We start from the raw sequence: 22,601 nt of genomic DNA on the forward strand, positions 1-22,601 counted from the left end.
AAGTGATTCTAATAATAGCTGTTCCCATCATGGGGAAAGTCCGAAAGCTTTTATCTTCTATTTAGACACTTGAGAGACTCCTAGTGTTTCTTCACATGTAAAGTGGGAGCCAAGATCAGAGTTCCCTTCTGTGGCACTCATATCCAACAAGGTGAGGTGTGGGACCAACCAACACTGAGGACCTTTGTAGATATAGTATTTACAACTGTTGTGTTATTGCTTTTTGCTGTTATGGATGTGACTGTCTAGGAGTAAACCATCATACTGCCCTAACTGTGCCTCCTCGTGGATATGGCATTGGGTGCGGGGAGGCTTACGCCTCACTTATGACTTTCAGTTGAAATATCCACCAACATTAAGGTGGGACAAACTTGTGGCTGGAGTTTAGTGCAGTTTCTCTCAGCTGAGCTGAGGATACATCTTAGTGAAGTCCCGGGCTCAATCTGCAGTACTGAAAAAAAAAAAAAAAAAAAAAAGAAGGAAAACAAAAAAAGAAATATATGAGAACAACCAAATCACAGCAGCTATGAATTATAGCTATGAATTATAGGTTGAATAGCACAGTCACCTAAAAAATTCTTATGCAGTTTAATGTGGTAGGTTGTTACCAATGAAGTCAGTGCTGCTACCTGGATTCTTTTTTTAGGTTCTAACCCAGTCCCTGTTCTCAAAGCTTGGTAAAAGATATAGCAATGGAATAGATACTGGTGTCTTTGACTTCTCATTGCCAATCTCCGTGGCAAATTCTAAGGTCGTTCTCAGATTATGTCTCTGTTCTTAGCTTTTCAGTATGGGGCAAACCATGTATTAGATCTTATTACTGAAAATTTTCAATAAAAACCATAATATAATGATAATTGGTAGCATTAATTAAGCACTTCCAAGTTGCCTGAAATTATGTTTTACTTCTATTAATCCAGTCTTAACAATAACCTAAAACCTGCTTGTTTGATATTCCATGTCGTCGTCCATCTGAAATAACATAGGATGGACCCACCAACTGCCTTTATTACTTGTTAATTAGCCTTGGTGTGTGATGCAGAAGGAGTCATATTATTATATATCTTAGATATTTTACAATCAACCTAGTGAAAAAAAGCAGGAAACAGATATCTGGTGTTCAGCTTAGTTTTTTTCAAGTGCTATCATTCACCTTTCCCTCAGGATGGCATAGAAGATAAAGTGTAGGAAAACAAGATTGTAGGCAGTTTATCAACAAATATTTAATCTTAGAACTCCTCAGCATTTATAAGCTAACATATGGATTCTACATGAAATTCTGATACTTTTAGGGACTAAATCGAGTTTCTGTGGCACTGATAAGGATAGTAATAGTGTAAGACATTATTGAATCTACATGGAAAAGAGAGACAATATTCATGTACTTAACTATATTGTGTAACTGGTTGTTTTAGACTTTTATTCCTCTTTGGATATGTAGCAACATAAAATTATAAGCCCAGTGTTTCTGTTGATCTGCCACATTACATGATGATAGGGCAGAACATATCAAAGAAAACATTCTAGAACTATCCGTGCCAAGTGCATTATAAAAATGGAGATCTGCCTATCTGGCATACCATGAAATTTTTCTTTAGACTTTCCAAGCCTTCAGTGTTTTCTTTCATCATTGTTGACAGTATTTAATGTTACTAATAACAACTCTGATCAGTGACTACTTCTGTGTTTTGTGATCTTTCTAATATTGTAAAGTTTAGCACACATATCTGAAGTACCTAGATATTAAATCATTCAGTTACTTTTCTGAGAGCTTGAGTACTGTGAGTTCAGAAGTATTTACCACATGTTCACACTCTGCCTACTGCCCCAAATCCGTCTTTATAATGATCTGAGAGGAAAGAAAATTAAGCAAGTATACTTCTCTCCTCAGCCATCAATGAATGCCAAGGAGTAATCTAAAATAAGCATTAAAAGGCAACTTTGAGGGCCGGGGTTGTAGCTCAGTGGTGGAGCACTTGCATAGTATGTGTGAAGCACTGGGTTCAATTCTCAGCACCAAGTAAAAATTAATTAATTGAATGAAGGTTCATCAACAACTAAAATTATTTTTTTTAAAAAAGGCAAATTTGAGATGTTGACAAACTGGCTAAGGACTAGATGTTTTCACAACATGAAGTAGTTTTTTTTTGGGGGGGGTTGTTTTTGTTTCTACTACAGACAGTGGGTCATTTTAAAGACTCTTCAGATATTTCTGCCTCTTTCAAGTAGGAGTTGATACAACAGAGAATACCTTAGTCCCTTCAAGGTAGAATAACAGCAGTTTGTCTCCTAATGGGACTCCATCCATTTACCAAAAATATCCTGGTCACAGGAAGTGAAAGGTCACTTGTGAGAATGTCATGTGACCTATCAACTTGGTCGCCTTCATCTTTATTTCACTCACTCTACCAGTGGTGTTTTGTTTGTATATTGCTGTCACCTCCTATTCTTTTCAGAATTCCTAGGCAGTAGGCTTAGCTGAGCATCACCAGCCTTTCAAACTTTGGTGTATCAGAGTCACCTGTTAAAATGCTGATTTGCAAGTCCCACACCTAAAAATTTCTAGTTTATTTTATCCCTGTTGGAAGGCATTGGTTGAAAACACTCCAAGACACATTGGAAGGGATGACCACCAAAGAGCTTTTCAGTTTCATATCTTTGCAACTTTTTTTGAATGTGTTGCAATAATTTATCTTAAAGATATTTATATCATATATTTTCTTTTATTCTACTAGCTCTTATTTAGGTCTAGTCATTTATTTTACTTGGTGTTATTTTTCATGTACTCTCAATGGAGCTGGAACTTGAGTTCTATTTCTTCTGCCAATTCTATATCTATGAAAATTAAGTTCAAAATCATTCTCTTCCTGCCTATTGAGCTCATGTTGATTAAACATCCACAGCTGGTAGAACCTTCCTCTCTATATTTACCTTGAGGTAGAGAGTTGGTGATTAATTCATTTAACATTCAACAAATATTTGAAATCCAATTTACGACAACTAAATAATGCTTTGGTGATTTTGTATATCACTGTCATAGTCATATTTTGGTTGTACACATCTAACTTTTGAATAACACTTTTCAGACTTTGAAGGAAAAATATGGAAAATTCTGATTTATTTTTAGGTAGGTAGAAAAATTGGGAAATGGCTTCTTTCTTAATACAATGTATTTCAGATTTGGATCCTTAGTCCTGGATTTGTTTAGAGAAATAAACTTATCAGTAACTCAGAAAGATGGCAGAGCTTTTTTTCCTGAGCATCTATTTTTTCCTTATCCTTTGCAAAGAGTGGAGGGAATGTGAGACAGATGTACCTTATTTTCTTGTCTACAAGCCCTGAGGGCATATGTACTCAGGAACAATCTTTGGTACAGTTAAAACAGATATATCTATTGGTTATTTGCTCTTAAGTACAGAAAATGCAGGAACTAGTAGGGCATATCAAACTACTTTTTTCATGTTCAATAATATCCAGGTAATCCAATGATAGATGAAAGTCCAAATGAAAGTACTTTAAAAAAATAGCTTATAAGTGCTTTTTGCTTTAATGCATCCCCAGTTTTATAACCCTTACTGGAATCCAGAAAATCTGAGTTATCTGACCATTTCCCAATGTAAGTTATTTGTCACTTTAAAGCTATCATTGTCTTATTAGCAACATTTTCTTGAATTGGTAATTAAAGTATTATTTCAAACTAAGTAATGTTGTTTATTACAATGTATCAGATTTTTTGCTACAGTTTGTTAATATATAAGCTATCTGAAAGGTATGACATATTAAAGTTTTATAAAACAAGTTGTGTAGGAAATATTGATATCCATTTTGTATTTTCTTCACTTTCTATACATGAATAACATAAGGGCTACAGTGTACTAAATAATACCTAATTTTCTTTAAAAACGCCCTAAGTAAAATGTTGAAAGATAATGTGTAGTCATTATTTATTTGTGGTGTACATTCTGGTTTCTGGAAAGATTTGATATGTTTTATAATTAAATTATAATAAAGAACATAACACAGTACCGAAGATTTAGAATGAAATAAGTGCCAAAGATGTAGAATGAGGTAATTATTTTAGTTAAGTAGTTAAACTTTCTGATAATTCAGGGAAATTGTGAAACAGATTTATTCCCTGATTATCTAAGAATTATCAGAAATAGCAATATATATACGATCAAACATTTTATTTCTAAATTTCAGTATAAATTAATTTGCTATGTAGATCCTTAATTCAAGGGACAATCATAAAAAAGATAGTTTTAAACAGTGGTGGCAAACATTTGGGCTGCCTACAGGCAAATCCAAATTTTTCTCTCACACACACAAAGTATGAATTCATTAGTATCTGGAAATATACTCAAACAAAACCCTGGAGTTTTGAAACATAGAACAAATAATATTAGGTATGAAAAAATTTAAAAAGCAGATCCATTTCAAATCTCAAAAATTTCAAATCTCTAAAAATCTGGTAATAGCAGCAATGGTGGACAGACCTGCCCACAAGCAACAGAATGGGTCTCTAAGCATGTTTTAATTAGCATGCTATATAAAAATTTTTTCTAAGTAAGTTGAAAACTGGGATATTTGTTCTAAAGCATGAATTGAGTTTTGCCAAGGTACCCGTGTTTTACGTTGAGATGATATTTTTTCCTTTTTTAATCTGTTCTTTTGTTGTGCTTCAGTTCTTTTATTTGCTTTCTCTTCTATAGCTTCTATTAAATTATACCTAGAATTAACTAAGAGAGTGACTACTAAGACTCATAACTCATGATACTAAACCTTCTATCAGTGTTAGAGAAAAGTATTTGCTTTACTTTGCGTTATCAAACATGATAATGTGTAGGTGGATGATGACCTAATAGTACTCATTCACTCCTATTAGGCATTGGCTAATTAGGTGCAAGATGAGATTTTTGATCACTGAGAAATCTGTTCCAAAGAACCCTGGGGAATGGGGAACACAGACAAATTTAGCAGAGATTTGCAAGTGCTCTTGTTGTTTTTATTTACTTTGAATATCTAGTGACTAGAATGCTTAGAGTTGAACATGGGTTAAAGAACAATCCTGAATCTTTACAGATCCATCCTCTTAGACTCAGATGATGCTTTTTAGGCAACAAATTTCATTTATTTGTCATTAGTATTAAGTGAAATTAATATACCTAAAAACAAAATGGAAGAACTTGACATATATTAAATAAACTGGGAACTAATCCATACACCATTCAACTTATAATTTAATCTGCACAAAGACAGAGTCTGGTTATAGCAATTTTATTATGCTGATATAAGATGATATAGGTTCAATATTTAATAGGTTGGAAGTCTAACCAATGCAGAGCTTCATAGTGTGGCTTGGGTCACTGAAATCAAATAATAACAACAGATCAACAAACATGAAAGAATCATATTTTCCATTAGTAAAATGAATCAGAGTGCAGTAGTGTCCAGTGGTCCACAGGTTGGGATAAAAGCATGCTTGCTTTGGCCAAGAACAGAACTAGATCTGAGGCTTATTGAGGGGGGAAACTGGAGTTTTAAGAACTGAAAGTTTAACTTTTGATGAAGAGTTAAGTCTGTGCTTAAAGAACTATGAAATATGAACAGGGAATTGTTTAACAACAAATAATAGCGATGATTGAAGCAATGCAAACTCTAGAAAGAAATCTTGTAAAATGATATTGATTTAATAAATGGTTAGACTATGTACATTTCAAAAGATTAACAAACTAGAAAGTGATATCTGGTACATTTAGGGAATATCATTTAACTAGACTTATTGGAGACTCAGATGATGCTTTTTAGGCAACAAATTTCATTTATTTGTCATTAGTATTAAGTGACATCAATGTGAATAGCCATTTCTTTCTTCTTCCAAAATTAGTTTTTGTTTATTGATTAATTAGGGTTAAAAAATTCAAAGCTCTAATGCATTAAACTCCTAGGAATTCACTTTATAAATGCTTAGTCTCTTGAAAATAAATGATCCCAACTGTGTAGGTGGATGATGACCTAATAGTACTCACTCACTCCTATTAGGCATTGGCTAATTAGGTGCAAGATGAGATTTTTGATCACTGAGAAATCAGTTCCAAAGAACCCTGGGGAATAGGGAGCACAGACAAATTTAGCAGAGATTTGCAAGTGCTCTTGTTGTTTTTATTTACTTTGAATATCTAGTGACTAGAATGCTCAGATTTGAACATGGGTTAAAGAACAATCCTGAATCTTTACAGATCCATCCTTTTAGAGATGTTCACAAATGTGGGGTCATGAAATGGTTCTGCAAACTGGTTTGGGAGGCTTTGTGCATCACTGAGAATGAATATCCATCAGCACATCCAAAGCTCTCAGAAGGTTCTCCGTACGCTTATATGTGTAGCTCAGCATCTCCCAAGCTTATCTGATCACGTTACCTGTGTGGTCTTCCTCCCCCAAACACATAACCCAAAACTAGTCATGAAAAAAAAAAAGGTTAAATTTCAGTAGAAAGATATCCTATGATTTATTTGTCCAGTTCTTCCCAAACCTGGGAAGGTCAAGGTCATAAAGAATCTAAGGAGACGTGAAAGCTAAATGTAGTGTTCTAGGTGGGATCCTGAAAACAAAAATGATACTATCTAAAAATAAGGGTGTCTAAATAAACTACAAATTTGTTAATAATAAGGTATTGATGTTGGTTCATTAATTATAGTAAATTTACCATTCTAGTGCAAGGTGTTCAAAACTGGAGACATTGTATGCAGTGGGTTCTATTTACAATATTCATTTCACACATAAAATACATTATACTACATAAGAATGTGGAAACTTTAATTCTGATGAAGGAAAGTTAAAGAAATTGATGCATATAAAGATTAGGATGCTGAGGGAGTTAAGTCCATCAATAAAATATTGTAATCCAGAGGTCACAATTTAAGTCTGGATAATTTCCTCCATCTCTTAGACATATGAAGATACCGTAGTAAGTCAAAAAACACCACCTTTAGGCTCTCAAAATAAATATTTTGATATTTCATTTGAAGACAATGGCAGAGTAGAGTGTAGGATACTGCATAATTGCCGTTACAAAAGATGAACCTACTTTTCCACCTGTGTATATGGAGAGGATAATTCTGAAGATACATTCTTCCCATCAGGCTTCATTTCTGGGACATTTGCTATGCCTGTCTAGGGATGTTCTTTCAGTCCTATGCAATATCTGGAGACAGATTTACAAGTATCTCTCTTTGTTGTACTTGAACAAATTTTCCAGCTACTATGTCAACAATCCCAGAAAATCTACTTAAAATGTTTTATAGGTACTTACTGGTGGTACAAAGAATGGCTGTACTACAATCAGGAAAATAATGACAAATGCCATAAATATTATTTACTCATCAAGATCAGAACAGGGACTGTGTTGAACCCTATTTTATTCTGTTTTAACTTTGTAATAAATCAACTAGGCTTTGATATCCTCATTTTACAGAAAACACAACTCTCCTGTGGGTACTGTTCTTGGCACACTCTTGGTGATGAAGGGATTCTCCCTGATTTGTTCACAAGCCCTTCAACTGATGTCTTAAGAACTAACTTTTACATCTTATTAACATATGTTCTTAGGGAATATAAATAGGATGTATTTGGGAAATAATTTGGGGAGAGGTTTGTTGTTGTAATTAAGTTTTTTTGATGAATGAACTCATCTAGCTCTTCCTGCTATGAATAGAAAGCAGAGCAAGCTAAGGATTATGTTTAGATTCACCAAGAAACAGGTGCTTCTTAGAAACCTGGTAGAGAGGCCTCCCTTCGTACAAGCTTAATTTATTTGTGGTGCCTTTAATTTATTTGTGAAGCTTGATAGTGAGAAATAGCTTGTCTTAATACCATTTTTGTTTACCTGTTTGGAGGTCTTTGCTTTGGTTACTGTTTTGAAAAAAATAAAGTGTTCTTAATTTCCATCAGAGATAGTCTTTGCCTATGTTGTCACTCTTATGGGTACAATAAGCCATCAATGAGGCTACATCACTGACAACAGCTTTCCAAACTGAGTGGTGAATCACCTCTCATCAGTTACATCTCTAAACTTAGTAGCATCAGCATAAAAAGAAGGTCGTGCAATATCTGCCATTCACTTAGCATTTATAGAACACCCCTTCCACAGCTGCTTCATTTTTTTCCTATAATTTACAGTTTCCTATTATGTGTCAATGATTTCACTTTTTCAGATCTTATTTGACTTAGCTTTGAAATAATGCCATCAGATAGGGACATGGGTCTAATGCTCTATTTTAATCCATTCTCTCTGCAAGATTTATGTTAATAAAAAATGTCATTTCCTCTTTATAGATAGGGTTAAGGAAAGTTCATTGACAATTAAGTCAAAACTATCTTTCAGTTCACTGTATTCAGAAAAGGATATACATCTCTAGCTTGAGTTGAATGCATTTGAAACTGCAATGTTGACCACTGTCTTTTTCCCTATGCAAAAGGATTTCTTGATTCTACCGTGCTGTCAATATTCAATATCACACGTCAATGGGCATTAATTGAAGATGTATCCTTAGATGTTAAACGTTAGGTTTGACATTTGTAGCCATGATGGTGATCTTATATTAAAAGAACAAATATTTCAGCAATGGTCTGTAAAACCCAACGTCTGTACAATGGCAAATTCTTGATGTTAAAAGAGGGTTATCGAAAATGTCTTTTCAACTATAGAAAACCACTGAATTTGCTACACATTTTTCCCTATCTTGATAAAACTAATGTCAGGTCAGATTTGCTCAAAGCCATGACCATTTTTCCTCTTCCAATTACAGGAGAAATTACAGGGCTTTGAAGAATGGCAGACGAACGGAAAGATGAAGCCAAGGCGCCGCACTGGACCTCGGCTCAGCTCACAGAGGCTTCTGCACATCCACATCCACCTGAGATGAAGGACCAAGGCGGGGCAGGGGAAGGACTTGTCCGAAGCGCCAATGGATTCCCATACAGAGAGGATGAAGAGGGCACCTTTGGAGAGCATGGGTCACAGGGCACCTACTCGGATACCAAAGAGAATGGGATCAATGGAGAGCTGACCTCAGCTGACAGAGAAACAGCAGGTAACCAAGGGACCTCTACTCTGGGCTTTTCAGTCCTTTTCGTGTGAAAGTGAATTAATTTGCAATGTTGGTCTTCTTTCACTAGTACTAGAGCTGAAATTTTGGCCAGGGAGGAGAAATGGATACCAAAAGGAGAGAAAAATCATGATAATTAGGCTAACTTTCCCCATACTAGTTGTATTCTCCGCCTCCTTTACCTGTTTAATTTTTACCCCTTTAATTTGTATATACAAATGGTTCCATGTATGCATATTTTGCTAAAAATTCTCATCATTTTAGCTCATTAAAAGGAAACTTCAGTTTCTTTTTGATTCCCTCAAATAACTTTGGATCTAAATTCAGTGGATTTGGGGGGACAGAAGAAATGTAAAATCTAAGCCTTCAAAAGAGAAAGCAAAAAGAAAAGAAAGGAAAGAAAACATACATGTACAGATATAAGAATCATTCATACTTTCTCAGATTTTTAAAAAAGTAATGTTCAGATGCTTCAGAGAGAACATTAATATAATCTACTCAGAAACACATCTTTTCTAAGTATGATTCCTGCCAGAAATCACTCTAGCATTGATGGTATTATCATTAGTGGCATTGCCACCAATGGTGTAGAGGAACATTTGCCCACACTAAAGTGTTCTTCATCATAATTTTCCTTTGTTTTATAATTCAGAATTCAATGTATTTGAATTCAGTAACTTGCAGACAGCAACCTACCCTGCAAAAGAGTAAGTGTACTTCAAGTAGTAGGAAAAGCTCTCCTTCAAAATCATCCCTTTCTTATATCAAGATTTGTTTTCTGTACTCCAGCAACTAATTTGCAACACAGAGTGACTGCACATTCTCTTCAAAAAATTTACTTAAGGGAGTGGGGTAGCTCAGTAGTACAGTGTGTACTTAGCATGCACAAGTCCTGGAGTTTGACTCCAAGTACCACAGCACTCACCCATATATACATATATGTTCATAGACCTGTATATATGTATAAATATAGGCATATTTAAATTTTAATAGGGAACCATAGTAGGCATTTCCAATAATAGAGGAGAAATTACACAAGTGTGTAGTGTAAATTATAAAAGTCCATTAAGTCATTAACCTCTTGATGAGCATCTTCTATACATAAGGTACTGCATTAGCCCCTATTCCAGAATGTGTGTAAGAAATGGTCCCTGAACTTTGTGGATCAGATGCTTTCACAGCAATTAGTTTGAATATAGAGCACTATATGTTAACTGCCAAAAAGAAGTATGTGAAGGTAAAGTTGAAGAGAGATTGTTTCACTTTACTGCCAATGTTTTCAAATTGTGTACAGATGCACCTTGGGCTGCCAGACATATTCACAGGGGTGCAACGAGGTGTTTTAAACATCCAAGGGAAGCACAGTGGTGCTCAACCTCTGTCTAACACTGCGTGAACTTCTAGCTCAGGATGGTTCACAGTTTCAATATTACATCGCCCTTTTGAAGATAAAAAAAATAAACTCTGAAAAGTTATATTTTCAGAAATTGTTCTGATTACAAAGCAGGTTCCCTGCAGAAATTCATGTAGAATAGGGAAAGACGGTAGCAGTGTCCAATTTGATTCAAGGAATTGAGAAACTATGCAAATACTCAACAGGTACATTTAATACACCCTATTGGTAAGACTTCTAGTTAAGAATGAAACAAACTTTTATTTTTTCACCTTTCTTGGTTATAGTGAGAATTAAAATAAGATGGTAAAGTATATAAAGTGAATGGTACAAGAAATAATAGCTATTAATTACCATGTAATTAATTAATTACCATAAAAATGGTTTTATTGAAGACAGAAGGCACTCTTGACCAAAGAATATTTTTCTACAGCATTTTCTAACATAACTTGGTGAGGGAAGGACTTGGGTGTCCGGGGAATTAGCTAAGAGGACACTGCAGGGCTGTAGTCATGAAGGGATGAGGGCATGCCATAGCATATGGTTGTAAAGAAGAAAAGAGATGATATGGTAGACCATGGTTTTTCTCACCATCCTGTCTGGCAGCACCTGGTGTTACACCTGCAGACCTCAACAAATGTGCGTCAAGTGAGTAAATGAATGAGTATGCAAATACAAAAGGAAAAAAGTCCTTTTCAAAGCAATTGAAAAACCACTGAAAAGTCTAGCTTTGTCCCTTGAATGCTCACCAGCTGACTTACTGACTTCTCTGTGGGCTTATAATGCACTGTAGAAAAAAAAAAAATTATCCATAGAGAATTCTCTATCCATGTGTTTGGTCATGCAGTGGAGAACCATCATCCTTCACTATTCCATTTGTTTTTTGATCTTATGGAAGTATGTAAGAGCATCACAGATATCTACGCGCCAGGTCAGTGTGTCCTTGCCAGCTTCTTTGAGAAAATAATATAAAATTAGAAGAGACTAACAGATGTTTCTTTCAAGTGATGATTTCAGGAACATCCAGAATCAATTTTAAGAGCTGGGATTGTGGCTCAGTGGTAGAGTGCTTGCCCAGCATGTGTGAGGCCCGGGGTTGGATCCTCAGCACCACATAAAAATAAATAAAATAAAGATATTGTGTCCATCTACAACTAAGGAAAAAAAATTTTTAAAGAATTAATTTTGAAGTCAGCTCAATGTGTATCAAACAAATCTTATTTTTCTGAGATTGATTACAAGAGTTTTATACATATGTTCATAGTGACAGAGGTGGTAAATAATCAGCTGTGGGTTATCAGAGCCATGTTTTCAACCCAAACTTTGGTATGATTTTAAGCTAATTTCCCTCTAAAAATAACAGGCCAACTATTGAATCCAGAAAATATGTATTGTGTAAAGCTATAGGAAAAGGAAAATACATGATTTTGTTTCCTCAGACCTACAAAGAACATTCCAGTGATAAGTTAATGTGCAATTAAATTTTTCTCCAAACTCTAGTTTAATAAAATAACAATTTTTATCATTGATGTTTTATAGATAACTATTTCATAGATCATGTAAGAAAAATCATCCACTAAAAGGAAATGATTTTAAATCTCAAATATGGGCTTTAAAAATGCTATCCCTTGAGGACAGAGACTTTGAGGTGATAATTTTACAGAGAACCCAGCAATTATAAACCAACCCGTTCTTTTCTTGTTCACATACAATCTCTCAGTGTACTGCATGTTTTTCTCTGAAAAGGACAATCCTCAAGACACTACTAACAGGGGGCACTTCCCAGTGACTCAGGTCCTTAGCTCTATGTCATGGTTTCTGGGTCATTACTGGTTGAGTATAAAAATCTTTACTTTCCTTCTTTGCTTTAGTTCTCTCTTCATTTTTAGAAGTAAATCTTTTCTCCAGTTGTTTCTTTTTATTCATTTCACTACACAGGATTGCATGATCCACGAGTTGCAAACATCAGGTCATTTTTTCTTGCCTTCCTTCATGAGGGTGAACCTACTTCAACAAAGGATCTTACCCTATTCTCCCTCATTCACCTTTCCCATTGAGAAAGTCATTTATAGGCCATATTATTTTTAAAGATACAACTGACAGTCCATTCATTTTTTATCTTTTGCACTGAGTTCAGGATTTGGGAACCAGAGAATGTTAGAAAACAGTATTTTAAATTGTATTCCTTTTCAACTTACTTCTTTAGATACTGTCTCCTTCCATACAGCTAGTCCATAGAAAAAGAAGTGGAATTGTGTTTTGGACCATAAGTAGTGATCCATTAAGATTTTTTTTCCTATCATTAAGTGTCCTCTGTTTTAGGGGGTGCTGGGTATTGAATCCATGGCCTTACGTAATGCTAAGCAAGAGCTGTACCACTAAACTGCAAGCCCAGCTCTAAAGTGTGCTTTATAAAAGCCATGTCACAGAAGCATGAAGAAATAAATGTGAAACTATGGAGAACCTAGCCCCTTAGGAAAGCTCTTGTTATATTAAGGCCAAAGCATCATTTTAAATTGGTTTCCAAATCGTGAATAATAAGAGTAATGGCTTGAAATAATCCCTTCCTCTCTTTTCCACTTTATTAAAGAAAGCAAGAAGAATGCAGTTGGTCCCTACAGAGTTCCAACTTGGAGTGACAATTAGATACCTCATCTTTTAAGTTTCTTACCCAGAAGCAGGGCCCAAACTCATGTGAGAATTCACAATGAAATAACATAGTGTTACTTATTAAAGGGCAGAAGAACTGATGAATAAAACCTATAAAATTTTGACTGGAAAATCATTTTAGAAAGTGGAAAACAAAAAAGTAACCTTTCAAATGACATTTTAAGGACATGAAACAACAATTAATTTCTGTAATCTTTGTGCACATGACTTGGCAATGTGGCTGGTCTCACTCCATTGAGTTCTTATTGTCTACAATATCAGGTCCTATCTGTCCTGTATCTATTTATAAGATAATTTTGAATATAGCCTTTTCTTGTAGCCAACACCAGAGTTTGCAAACAAAGCAGTTCTGTATTTCTTACCTTCCTCTGTAAAACACCATCATTTCACTGCTGCTCACTTTTCAACTATAGAATGGAAAAGATTTTCTAATTCTCTATTCATCCTTCAAGACTTGCTTAAAGAACTATTGTGGAAATACAGTCTCCCTCTGTCTCTGTGGGTTCCACATACACAGATAAAACCAACTGTGCACCAAAAATAGTTTTAAAAGCTTGCATCTGTACCAAACATGTATATTTTTTGTTTGTTTTTTATGTGTGTGTGGGTTTTGTTGTTGTTGTTGTTGTTGTTGTTGTTGTTGTTCTTGGGATTGAGCTCAGGGCACTTAACCAATGAGCCACATCCCTAGCCTTTTTTATATTTTATTTAGAGAACTAAGTTGCTTGGGCTGGCTTGCTAAGTTGCTGAGGCTGGCTTTGAACTTGTGATCCTCCTGCCTCTGTCCTGAGTCAGTGGGATTATAAGCATGTACCACCATGTCCAGCTCTTAGACTTTTTTACTATTAATATTTCCAAAGTAATACAGACTATTTACATAGTATTTACATTGTTATAGGTATTATATGCAATCTAGAACTTAATTAAAGTGTTTGGGAAGATGTATGTAGGTTATATACAAATATTATGCTATTTTCTATAAGGGACCTGAACATCCACAGAGTTTTGTTCCTATCATTAGGATCTTCCTTTTAATGCACAGAATGATTACATAACTTTCCCAGGGTTACACAGTAAGGGGAACTACATTGTGACCACAAGTACTCAGAAATCCAGTGCCTCTTCTTTCTTCTGAACTCTCCTATCCCTAAGAAGCGGTGTGGGGCTTTTTCTATGGTTTATCATTTTTTCTTAATTCTATTAATGTGCTGCTGACTTTGAAAGCTTTCAAGACTCTTTTGGATGAGAGTGTTTTTGCTTTGTTTTTTTCTTCACTTAACTCCCAGAATTAATTTTGTAAATGTCAGGATTTGTCCTTTATTAGAAAATACTAATGGAATCTGTTCATTCTCTATCATATAGTTGTAGAAAAAATGACAGAAAAGAGAAGAGACCAGGAAGATGACCTTTTACACTCATCCCCTTTACAGATTTAGTCATCCATCCAAGGTCACATGATAAACACAAGAATCAATACCTCTTGGCTTGCAGACAGACCATGCTCTTTCCATGACCCCACTTACAGATTTGGAATAGCACAGCCCTTTGCAGCAGTTATCTGTTAAAGACAAAGAGGACAGTTCTTCTATTGCAGCATTTATGCACCTGTAAGCATCACATAAAATCACAACTTTATTCCCAGTTTTTAGCCTGAGTGAAGAAAGAAAGGAAGCAGTTCTAAGATGTGTCTAGATGCTGAAACACTGAGGTATTAAAATCAGGCTTTGGTGATTTTGACTGTCCTCGGTTACAAGGCTTTGAACACTAGTAAGAAATACTAGTCACCAGTAAAGTGGCTTTTTGACCATGAAAAGCTGGTGCCCCGGGTATCTTCGAGTCAATGAAAAGTTTGAAAGGCATTTATTCAGTTTACACTCCAGGATTCTCCAAGAGCCCTTTGTTTTCCCAACATTTGGGGCAGACTCTTTAGATATTTCCTGTCCAAGAGCTGAAAGCTGTCACCTCCTCAGAACTTCTAAAGGACCTGGGTTTCTATAGCCTGGTCCTGCATGTTAAAGCCCACATGACTGAAGCAGCATAGCGATAAAGAGATAGATATTATATGTTTATTGTTGCTGATGTTATTGGTAGAAACCAGAAAGCATGATTGAGGAAAAGTTTGGTACCTCTCACATACAAAGGGTAAAGTATGTTTTAAGCTTCTCTCCATTCCCCTTTTTCAGTCTTAGAAAATTCATACTGCCTTTTCTTACTCTTCTTCTCTCCTGCCTCCATTGCTAGACTTGAGATTTCCTAATAAAAGTCAGCATCCTACTTAAAATATGACCTATTGTTTGTTTCTAATCTCTCATCGATTTATGCAGAGCAAAATAGTACAAAGCCATTTCTCCTGAAAAATGACTAAAGCCATCCACACCACCCCCAGAGGCAAATAAGCAGGCTAGCCTCACAATACAAGAGGTTGCAGGTTTTCTTCTCCTTGTTGCCATGCCAACCACTCCTTGCTCTGGCTGCCATTTCCCTGAGCTCCGCAGTGAGAGGAGTATGCAGAGCCGAGTTATTTAGCATTCAAGGTTGGATCTGCAGAAAACTACACAGCCTCACTGCGAAGCATCGGGGCCTGGCAACGCCGACAGATGAGGACAGAAAATGGGCATCTTTTCAGTGCCTAACCTTCTGAAGGTTAGGCATTTGGGGCTAGAAAGAGAAAGGCAAGGATTGTTTGTTTGTTTGTTTGTTTGTTTTTAAAGGCAGTTTCGTGAGGTTTGCATTTATCACCTTTGTTTTAGCCTGTGTGGTTTCTCTACCAGATGAATGAAGCAGGTTTGGGTATTAGATCCTATCAAAATATGTGGCTTGTCATGTTGATGAGTAGAAGCATCTGAACCTAATTCAGTGCTAACTTACATCGTTATTATCATGAAGAATTGTGTCTGTTGCTCTTGATAAGGAATGAGCTTGTGTACAGCAGGTGTTGTCAGATACAACTTTTGATGTTTTACAAATGAAGTTTTTTGTTGTTGTTGTTGTTGTTTAATATGTGGTAGTTCATCCCCTAAAATCAATTTGTGCTCTTCAAAGTCATAGTAGGATGACATTGTTCTAAGCCAGTGATATTGAGTCAAAATCTGAGAAAAACGTGTTTCAATTAAAACCAATGACTCAACAAATTGACGTATGATTTTATTCCTTGGAAAATTTAATTGCCTACAAACTCTTCAAGTTGTGAAGAGCAAGGCTCTGAACACACTACAATATGATGTTTTAAAACTAAGGTTAATTTGTATATACATTTACCCCCATGTATGTTCTTAAAGAAAATGCCTTCCATGCACTATGGAAATCAGTCTCGTCTCTTGTCTTGCTTTGTGCTAAATAACAATCACATCACCAGACTAAACTAAGTATTTTTATCAAACTCTTAGGCCCACCGACACTTCAAAAAATTATTTTGTTGAATTTGATTCTTACCAATGCAACAGATTTGTGCTAAGAACAATTCAGGTGTGTTTGTACAAATTATTCTGTGTGGGTTGTTTTAAAGTGTAAACTTAATTTAATCATCATTGTATTTTTTTTAATTTAACCCTTCCCCAATCCTGTATTTTCCAAGATCATACAACTTTTCTCCTCTTCTATTAGCTATTATCTTTTGCCATATTTTTTTAATGTTTTCCAGTTTGGGGAGGTTTAAAAAAATCTCTATGTAAAGGAAAATCTTCCATTTGTGACATCTTTTTAGCTTTTAGTGAACAAGATGAAAATAATCAGTACTGGAAGTGAGTCTTATGGGATTCATTTCTAGATTGCCTAAGCATTTGTCTGATCAAGATTACACACACATTTTATTTGTCTCTTGTTATAATATTTATGAGTATTCTCTCCTTCAAAAGAGAAGAAAACAGGGAAAATTTTGATTATAGTTTTGAGCAAATAAATTGCTCAGATATCTGAAGAATACGTTCATCATCAAACAATAATATGTTTTTGAAAAGTGTGATTAAAGTGTACATATTTGTATATATAAATATGCAAATATATGCTGTTTTATTATATCTGTGTGTATACATACATATGTACAGCTTTGATTATACTGCCAGTTTTTGTCTGAGAAAAATATTCCCACTGTATGCCAAATGCCACCTTGAGGCCCTGCTTTGGGTTTGATCTTATTGCGGTCAGGAGGTTATGAAGCCGACGGGGAGTGCAGAGTAGTTATCACTCCTCTTTTTCCTCCAGGAGCTACTGAGAGACATTGGCTCTGCTTCAATGCGTCAGGCCTTTTTCTCTCTCATTCCTTCACACTTCACTGCTCCTCAGCACATTACCTAAAGCCCGTGCTTTGACTGTCAGGGGAGTCTGGAAGTGCATATCAGGAGCAGATTAACAGAACAACTGGTGCTGCCTTGCAAACCTGGTAGCATTGTCTGACCTGGCATCATGAGTCCTGGAGGGGAAAAGATACTGAACCGTGTGCTGCTGGCTCACCGGGCAGCGTGTCTCACAGATGAGTCATCATTCAGCAGCACTCAAAAAATATAGTGCAAACCCAGCCCAGCTGATGAGCAGAGAGAGGGGAAAGTAGACATCCCCGGGTGTCGAGCAACCTGTAAGGAATGTGCGAGTGCTAAGCAATTATTTAGAACATGGAAATGTCTGAATTTACAGTCAATTTCAGGATACTGAAAACTTAGGAAGGCATTGGACAAAGGTAGATAAGAAGGGAAAAATCTAGACCCAGAGAAAAACCTTCTTTATTAGATCAGCAGCCTGAAAATTAGACTGGTTTTTCTGTCTATATGTTCTATTTGGAAACAGGTCAAGGCTGCACAGGCACATAAGCAACCCTGATTCCTACATACACATCTCCAGCATGAATGTTCAGACCTCTGATTGTACTGAAATCTTCCCTTCTATGACACAATTAAATTTTACCCAGAAAATTCTGGGTGGTTCCATTCACATGCAGCATTGTGCAGCAAGCAATAGAAAAACATATTGGAAGGGACAATCCTACAGAAGAGGTTCTTAGAAGTCCGCCATCAAAGGGGCAGAGCACCTACTGATCTGATCATCAGAAATGAGTCTCTTTTTTCTTGACCGTCCCTGAGTACCATGTTTAGATCTTGCTAAAAGCATTGATTATAGTGAACATTTGCCTGGGATTACTCATTGCTTGTTTTTATCCCAGTCACTGGATTGTAAATGCTTTGAGATAGAAGTAGTGCTCTATTAATCTTTCTGTTCCTTAGTATATAATGCAGAACCTATTCTTTATTGTAGATACTAATAAATATTTCTTGAATTAATGTAGAGAAAGACTTAGGATCCATGTACAGTTTTGACAATGGAAATCACAGACAAAATGGTGCTACAAAAATTATACCGATGTGAGCACTACATTAACAGGAAAGGTTGTGTTAGAAAAGAATGCTGGAAATGAAGAGGCAAATGGAGGAACTTTGAGAGGAGGCTCGAGTTCCAAGTAAAGACTCTAGTCTGTTGGTTGGAACCGACAAGAATTAAATAGGAACTCCAGAGTACTGTAGTGAAAGGATATAGTGGAAGACTTGAGGCTGTCTGAAAGTGGGAGAGAGCTTTGCAAGTGAAGAAAATAGATCCCTGACCAAAGATGGTGGAAAAGACATATAGAGACTTTCCTCTTTCTTCTTCTCCTTCTTCTTCTCCTCTTCCTCCTGCTCCTTCTTCTTTTTATGATTATGAAAATTACTGAACTGAAAAGAATATAAAATGGGGCTGGGGATGTGGCTCAAGTGGTAGCGCGCTCGCCTGGCATGCGTGCGGCCCGGGTTCGATCCTCAGCACCACATACCAACAAAGATGTTGTGTCTGCCGAGAACTAAAAAAAAAATAAATATTAAAAAAAATTCTCTCTCTCTCTCCTCTCTCACTCTCTCTTAAAAAAAAAAGAAAAGAATATTAAAAAAAAAAACAGGATAAATGGCCTGACTGACATCTTTAACCTAATAGCAAAGAAACATGGATGTTGAATAACTTTTCATATCCATCCCTGCAAAATTGAGCTCAATGTAATAATTGTCCTGAATTGAAAATGCCACTGAAAACATCACAAATGGAACTCTAAACTGCATGTTCTTTTGGCCTTCTGGCTATGAGGATTGTTGTTCTGGGTCAGGAGCTCAGCAAATCTCATTTCTAATAAATGGACAAACTGAACCTTAAAGCAAATAGATGTTCTTGGACTTGTCATGGACTTAATTATCCTCCTTTAAAGGAGTAAAACAATATTGTCTTACAGAGATATCTTGTACCTTATTTTTTGAGGTCAACCTGAACAAAAATATCACCAATGCTTTTATTCCCCTCTATTTCATCTTTGAGTCTATAAAATAATTTGCAAACAGTAAGTTTTTAGTTAGTAAACAGCATTTCCATACTGAATTAGTAAGCAAAATATACATATTAACTATAAGAAAAATGTTTTGATTCAATTAGGTATGCTTATTTTGTCTCATTATTTTAAAAAGCTTCCCAAGATCCATAGTTCTATTTTTTAGTATATCAGAATAAAATGTTTCCATTTATATTTTCTAATTCTAATAATTAAGAATTTCAACGTTTCAAAGACTTCTTGTCTAAGAAGACCAGTAGTAAAAGTAATAGGAGTAAGAATAATGAACAACTATTATTTTATAAGCAATTAAAAAGTTGTTGCATCCCTGTTGGGCGTGGTGGCATAAACCTGTAATCCCAGCAGTTTGGGAAGCTGAAGAAGGAGGATCCAGAGTTCAAAGTCAGCCTCAACAAAAGTGAGGCACTAAACAACTCAGTGAGACCCTGTCTCTAAATAAAATACAAAATAGGGCTGGGGATGTGGGTCAGTGGTCAAGTGCCCCTGAGTTCAATCCCCAGTACCCACCTCTCAAAAATGTTGTAAGTCAGTTCATTAAGTACTTTTCCTCCTTATTACATTTTGTATCTTTTAAGGGCCATGTTCATTTTTATCTGTCTTTTAAAATTGGCTCTCAAGCTTTCATTAGCTTGAAAAATAGAGGTTTGTGACCAAAGCATTGAAAAGATTAGACTGGGGCTGGAGGTGTAGCTCAGTGGTAAAACACTTGTATATATGAGGCCCTGGGTTCAATCCCCAGCACCAAAAGAAAAAAAAAGAGAGAGAGAGATTGGAATAAACTTGTTATCCTTGGAGCTTCCCTGGCATACGACATGAATACTCACATAAGGAAAGTGGCTGTTTTCAATTCTTCTGTTGTAGTTATTAGTCTCTCCATGTTGCCCAAGGCTGGCCTGGAACTCCTGGGCTCAGGGGATGTCCTTGACTCTGCCCCTCTAGTAGCTGGGACTATAGGCACACACCCCTGCACCATGAAGAATTGGCTCTTTCTTTCTTTCTTTCTTTCTTTCTTTCTTTCTTTCTTTCTTTCTTTCTTTCTTTCTTTCTTTTTTTATTTCTTTCTTCCTTTTTCTCTTTTTAAATGCACTAACTTGACATAGAATCACAAAACATGTAAGATATTTTCTTTTCTTACTGACTACAGTAAGAAAAGAAGCAAAGAATTGAGTTGGAAGCAGATATGGTAATCACTGAAAAAAGAAAAATCACATTTTAGGACAAAAATTTCATTAAATAGGGATAACAATGGTCCCCTGCCCTCATCAGTAATATTTTCCATCTGCTGAAGAAAAAAACTCCAGTGCTTGAAATCTTTTGTGGGCTGTATATGATTTGCACATTTGATCCAAATCTACTTAAAACAGTGTTCAAGAATTTGGCTATTTTAGGGACATTAGATTTCACTACTTAAAGTTATACTGAAGCTATGTTAGCTGATAATTTACTATCTTATGACTGGAATCACTGGATAAATTTGAATTTAATTTTTAACATAAAGAAAAAATATTCTTCCAAAATGTTTCATTTTAAAAGTACATTTAGAAAATATTGAACATTTCTTTTCAATTTTAACCAGAAATGCTGAGTCTCCTGAACCTTGAATAATATTGTTCCAGCTCTCCCCTATGTTCTCTGATGCAAGTGGATGTGGAAAAACCTACATAAATACAAGTGTTTATCTTCACAGATCTGTGAGGCAAATGACAATTTGTAAGCATGCTGAAATATTTTGGAGACTCTATTGATTAAAATGTTGAGGTATTTATTTTGTTGTATGAAATTTCAGATAAGACATTTTGGTGAACAAGTGACTGCATTGAAACGGTGCTCCTTTTCACTTTTGATTATCTTCTCGTTGCTGCCACTATTTTGTTGCATTTACCAACTTTTCTGGGGGAGGGGGTGGATGTAACTAAACTATTGGATGTTATATAAAAAGAAAAAAGACCTTTCTGAGTCTCTTTACATTGCTGCTCATAGTTTCAGCCAAAAGTCTTCATAATCAATTTTATTTGTTTCCAATTTTTCCAATGAAAGCATCTTCCTTGTGTTTTTATTGTGACTTTTATTTAACTACATTATTAAATAATAATAGAAGGATGGCTTGAATATATATATGGAGAGAGAGAGAGAGAGAGAGAGAGAGAGAGAGAGAAGAAACCACAAAGTCCCCTGGCTTCATGGAATCTTTACTTTTACAAACAATTTATCTTTAGAAAAATAAATACAAACTATTAACTTGTAGGAAAAATTTTTGAGTGGTAGGAGGTCTGTATAAAGGTTGGGAAGGAGTGATTGATCGACTAAGAAAAGGGAATGAAAATGAATCAGAGAAACCAAACAAGTTTTAGGAGTATTCTTAGAACCAGGAACTGGTCAGTGGCTTCATAGTCAAGCTGCTGTATATGAAATATGAAAATTGTAATTTTGTTTTGAAAAAACACAGGTCCAGGGCTGGGGGTATAGCACTGTGGTAGATCGCTTGCCTAGCATGAGGAAAGCCCTGTGTTCAAACCCTAGTACCACATAAAACAAACAAGCAAACAAGGGTATAAATCCTAATTTAGAAAATGTCCTTATATGGTCAGGAAAAAAAAACATGCTTTTTCACAAATCATCACCAATATATTTTCTTACAAAAATTTCAGGACCTTTTTATGAAATCTGATTTTCCTTATCCTCCCAAAGCTCCATTTATCTCTTGCATGTGATTTCTACTTCTCAAGCCAAATGAAGCTTTGTGTTTATCAACAAAGCCTAGTGCATGGCTAGAATAACATCTGCCTCTCTGGGACCAGCCCTAAGCAACTTACGAAGTAAATAAAACATGTCTTAAGCACTTTCCCATCAGCTTCCTCAATCCCATCTTTTAATTTTCTACACGATGTCAGTGGTCACATGCTTATATTCCTGTCTCTATCCTTCGACCCCACTGCAAAGCCCAGTTGCCTTGCCCTATAGCATCCTGTTCTTGCATTTTTTATTTTACCATTCCATCAAAATGTATCCATTTTTGCAGGAATCCTACAATAAAACAACCAGAGCTGTTTCAATAATGAGTTACAGCTTAATACTT

General features: G+C 35.7%; 1 protein-coding gene across 5 annotated transcripts in view; it reads left to right on the forward strand.

The window, feature by feature from the left end:
* Positions 1 to 22,601, forward strand: part of MAP2 (microtubule associated protein 2) — a 290,513-nt gene that overhangs the window by 209,419 nt on the left and 58,493 nt on the right. For all 5 annotated transcript variants that reach the window (XM_081260559.1, XM_081260555.1, XM_081260556.1 and 2 more), the window contains exon 5: positions 8,808 to 9,092. In XM_081260559.1, the coding sequence (XP_081116685.1) occupies positions 8,831 to 9,092 (262 nt within the window). In that variant the 5' untranslated portion in view covers positions 8,808 to 8,830. The remainder of the gene's footprint in view (positions 1 to 8,807; positions 9,093 to 22,601) is intronic.

The sequence above is a fragment of the Spermophilus citellus genome (assembly GCF_964194105.1).
Source record: "Spermophilus citellus genome assembly, chromosome: 11".
Classification (NCBI taxonomy): Eukaryota; Metazoa; Chordata; class Mammalia; order Rodentia; family Sciuridae; genus Spermophilus; species Spermophilus citellus.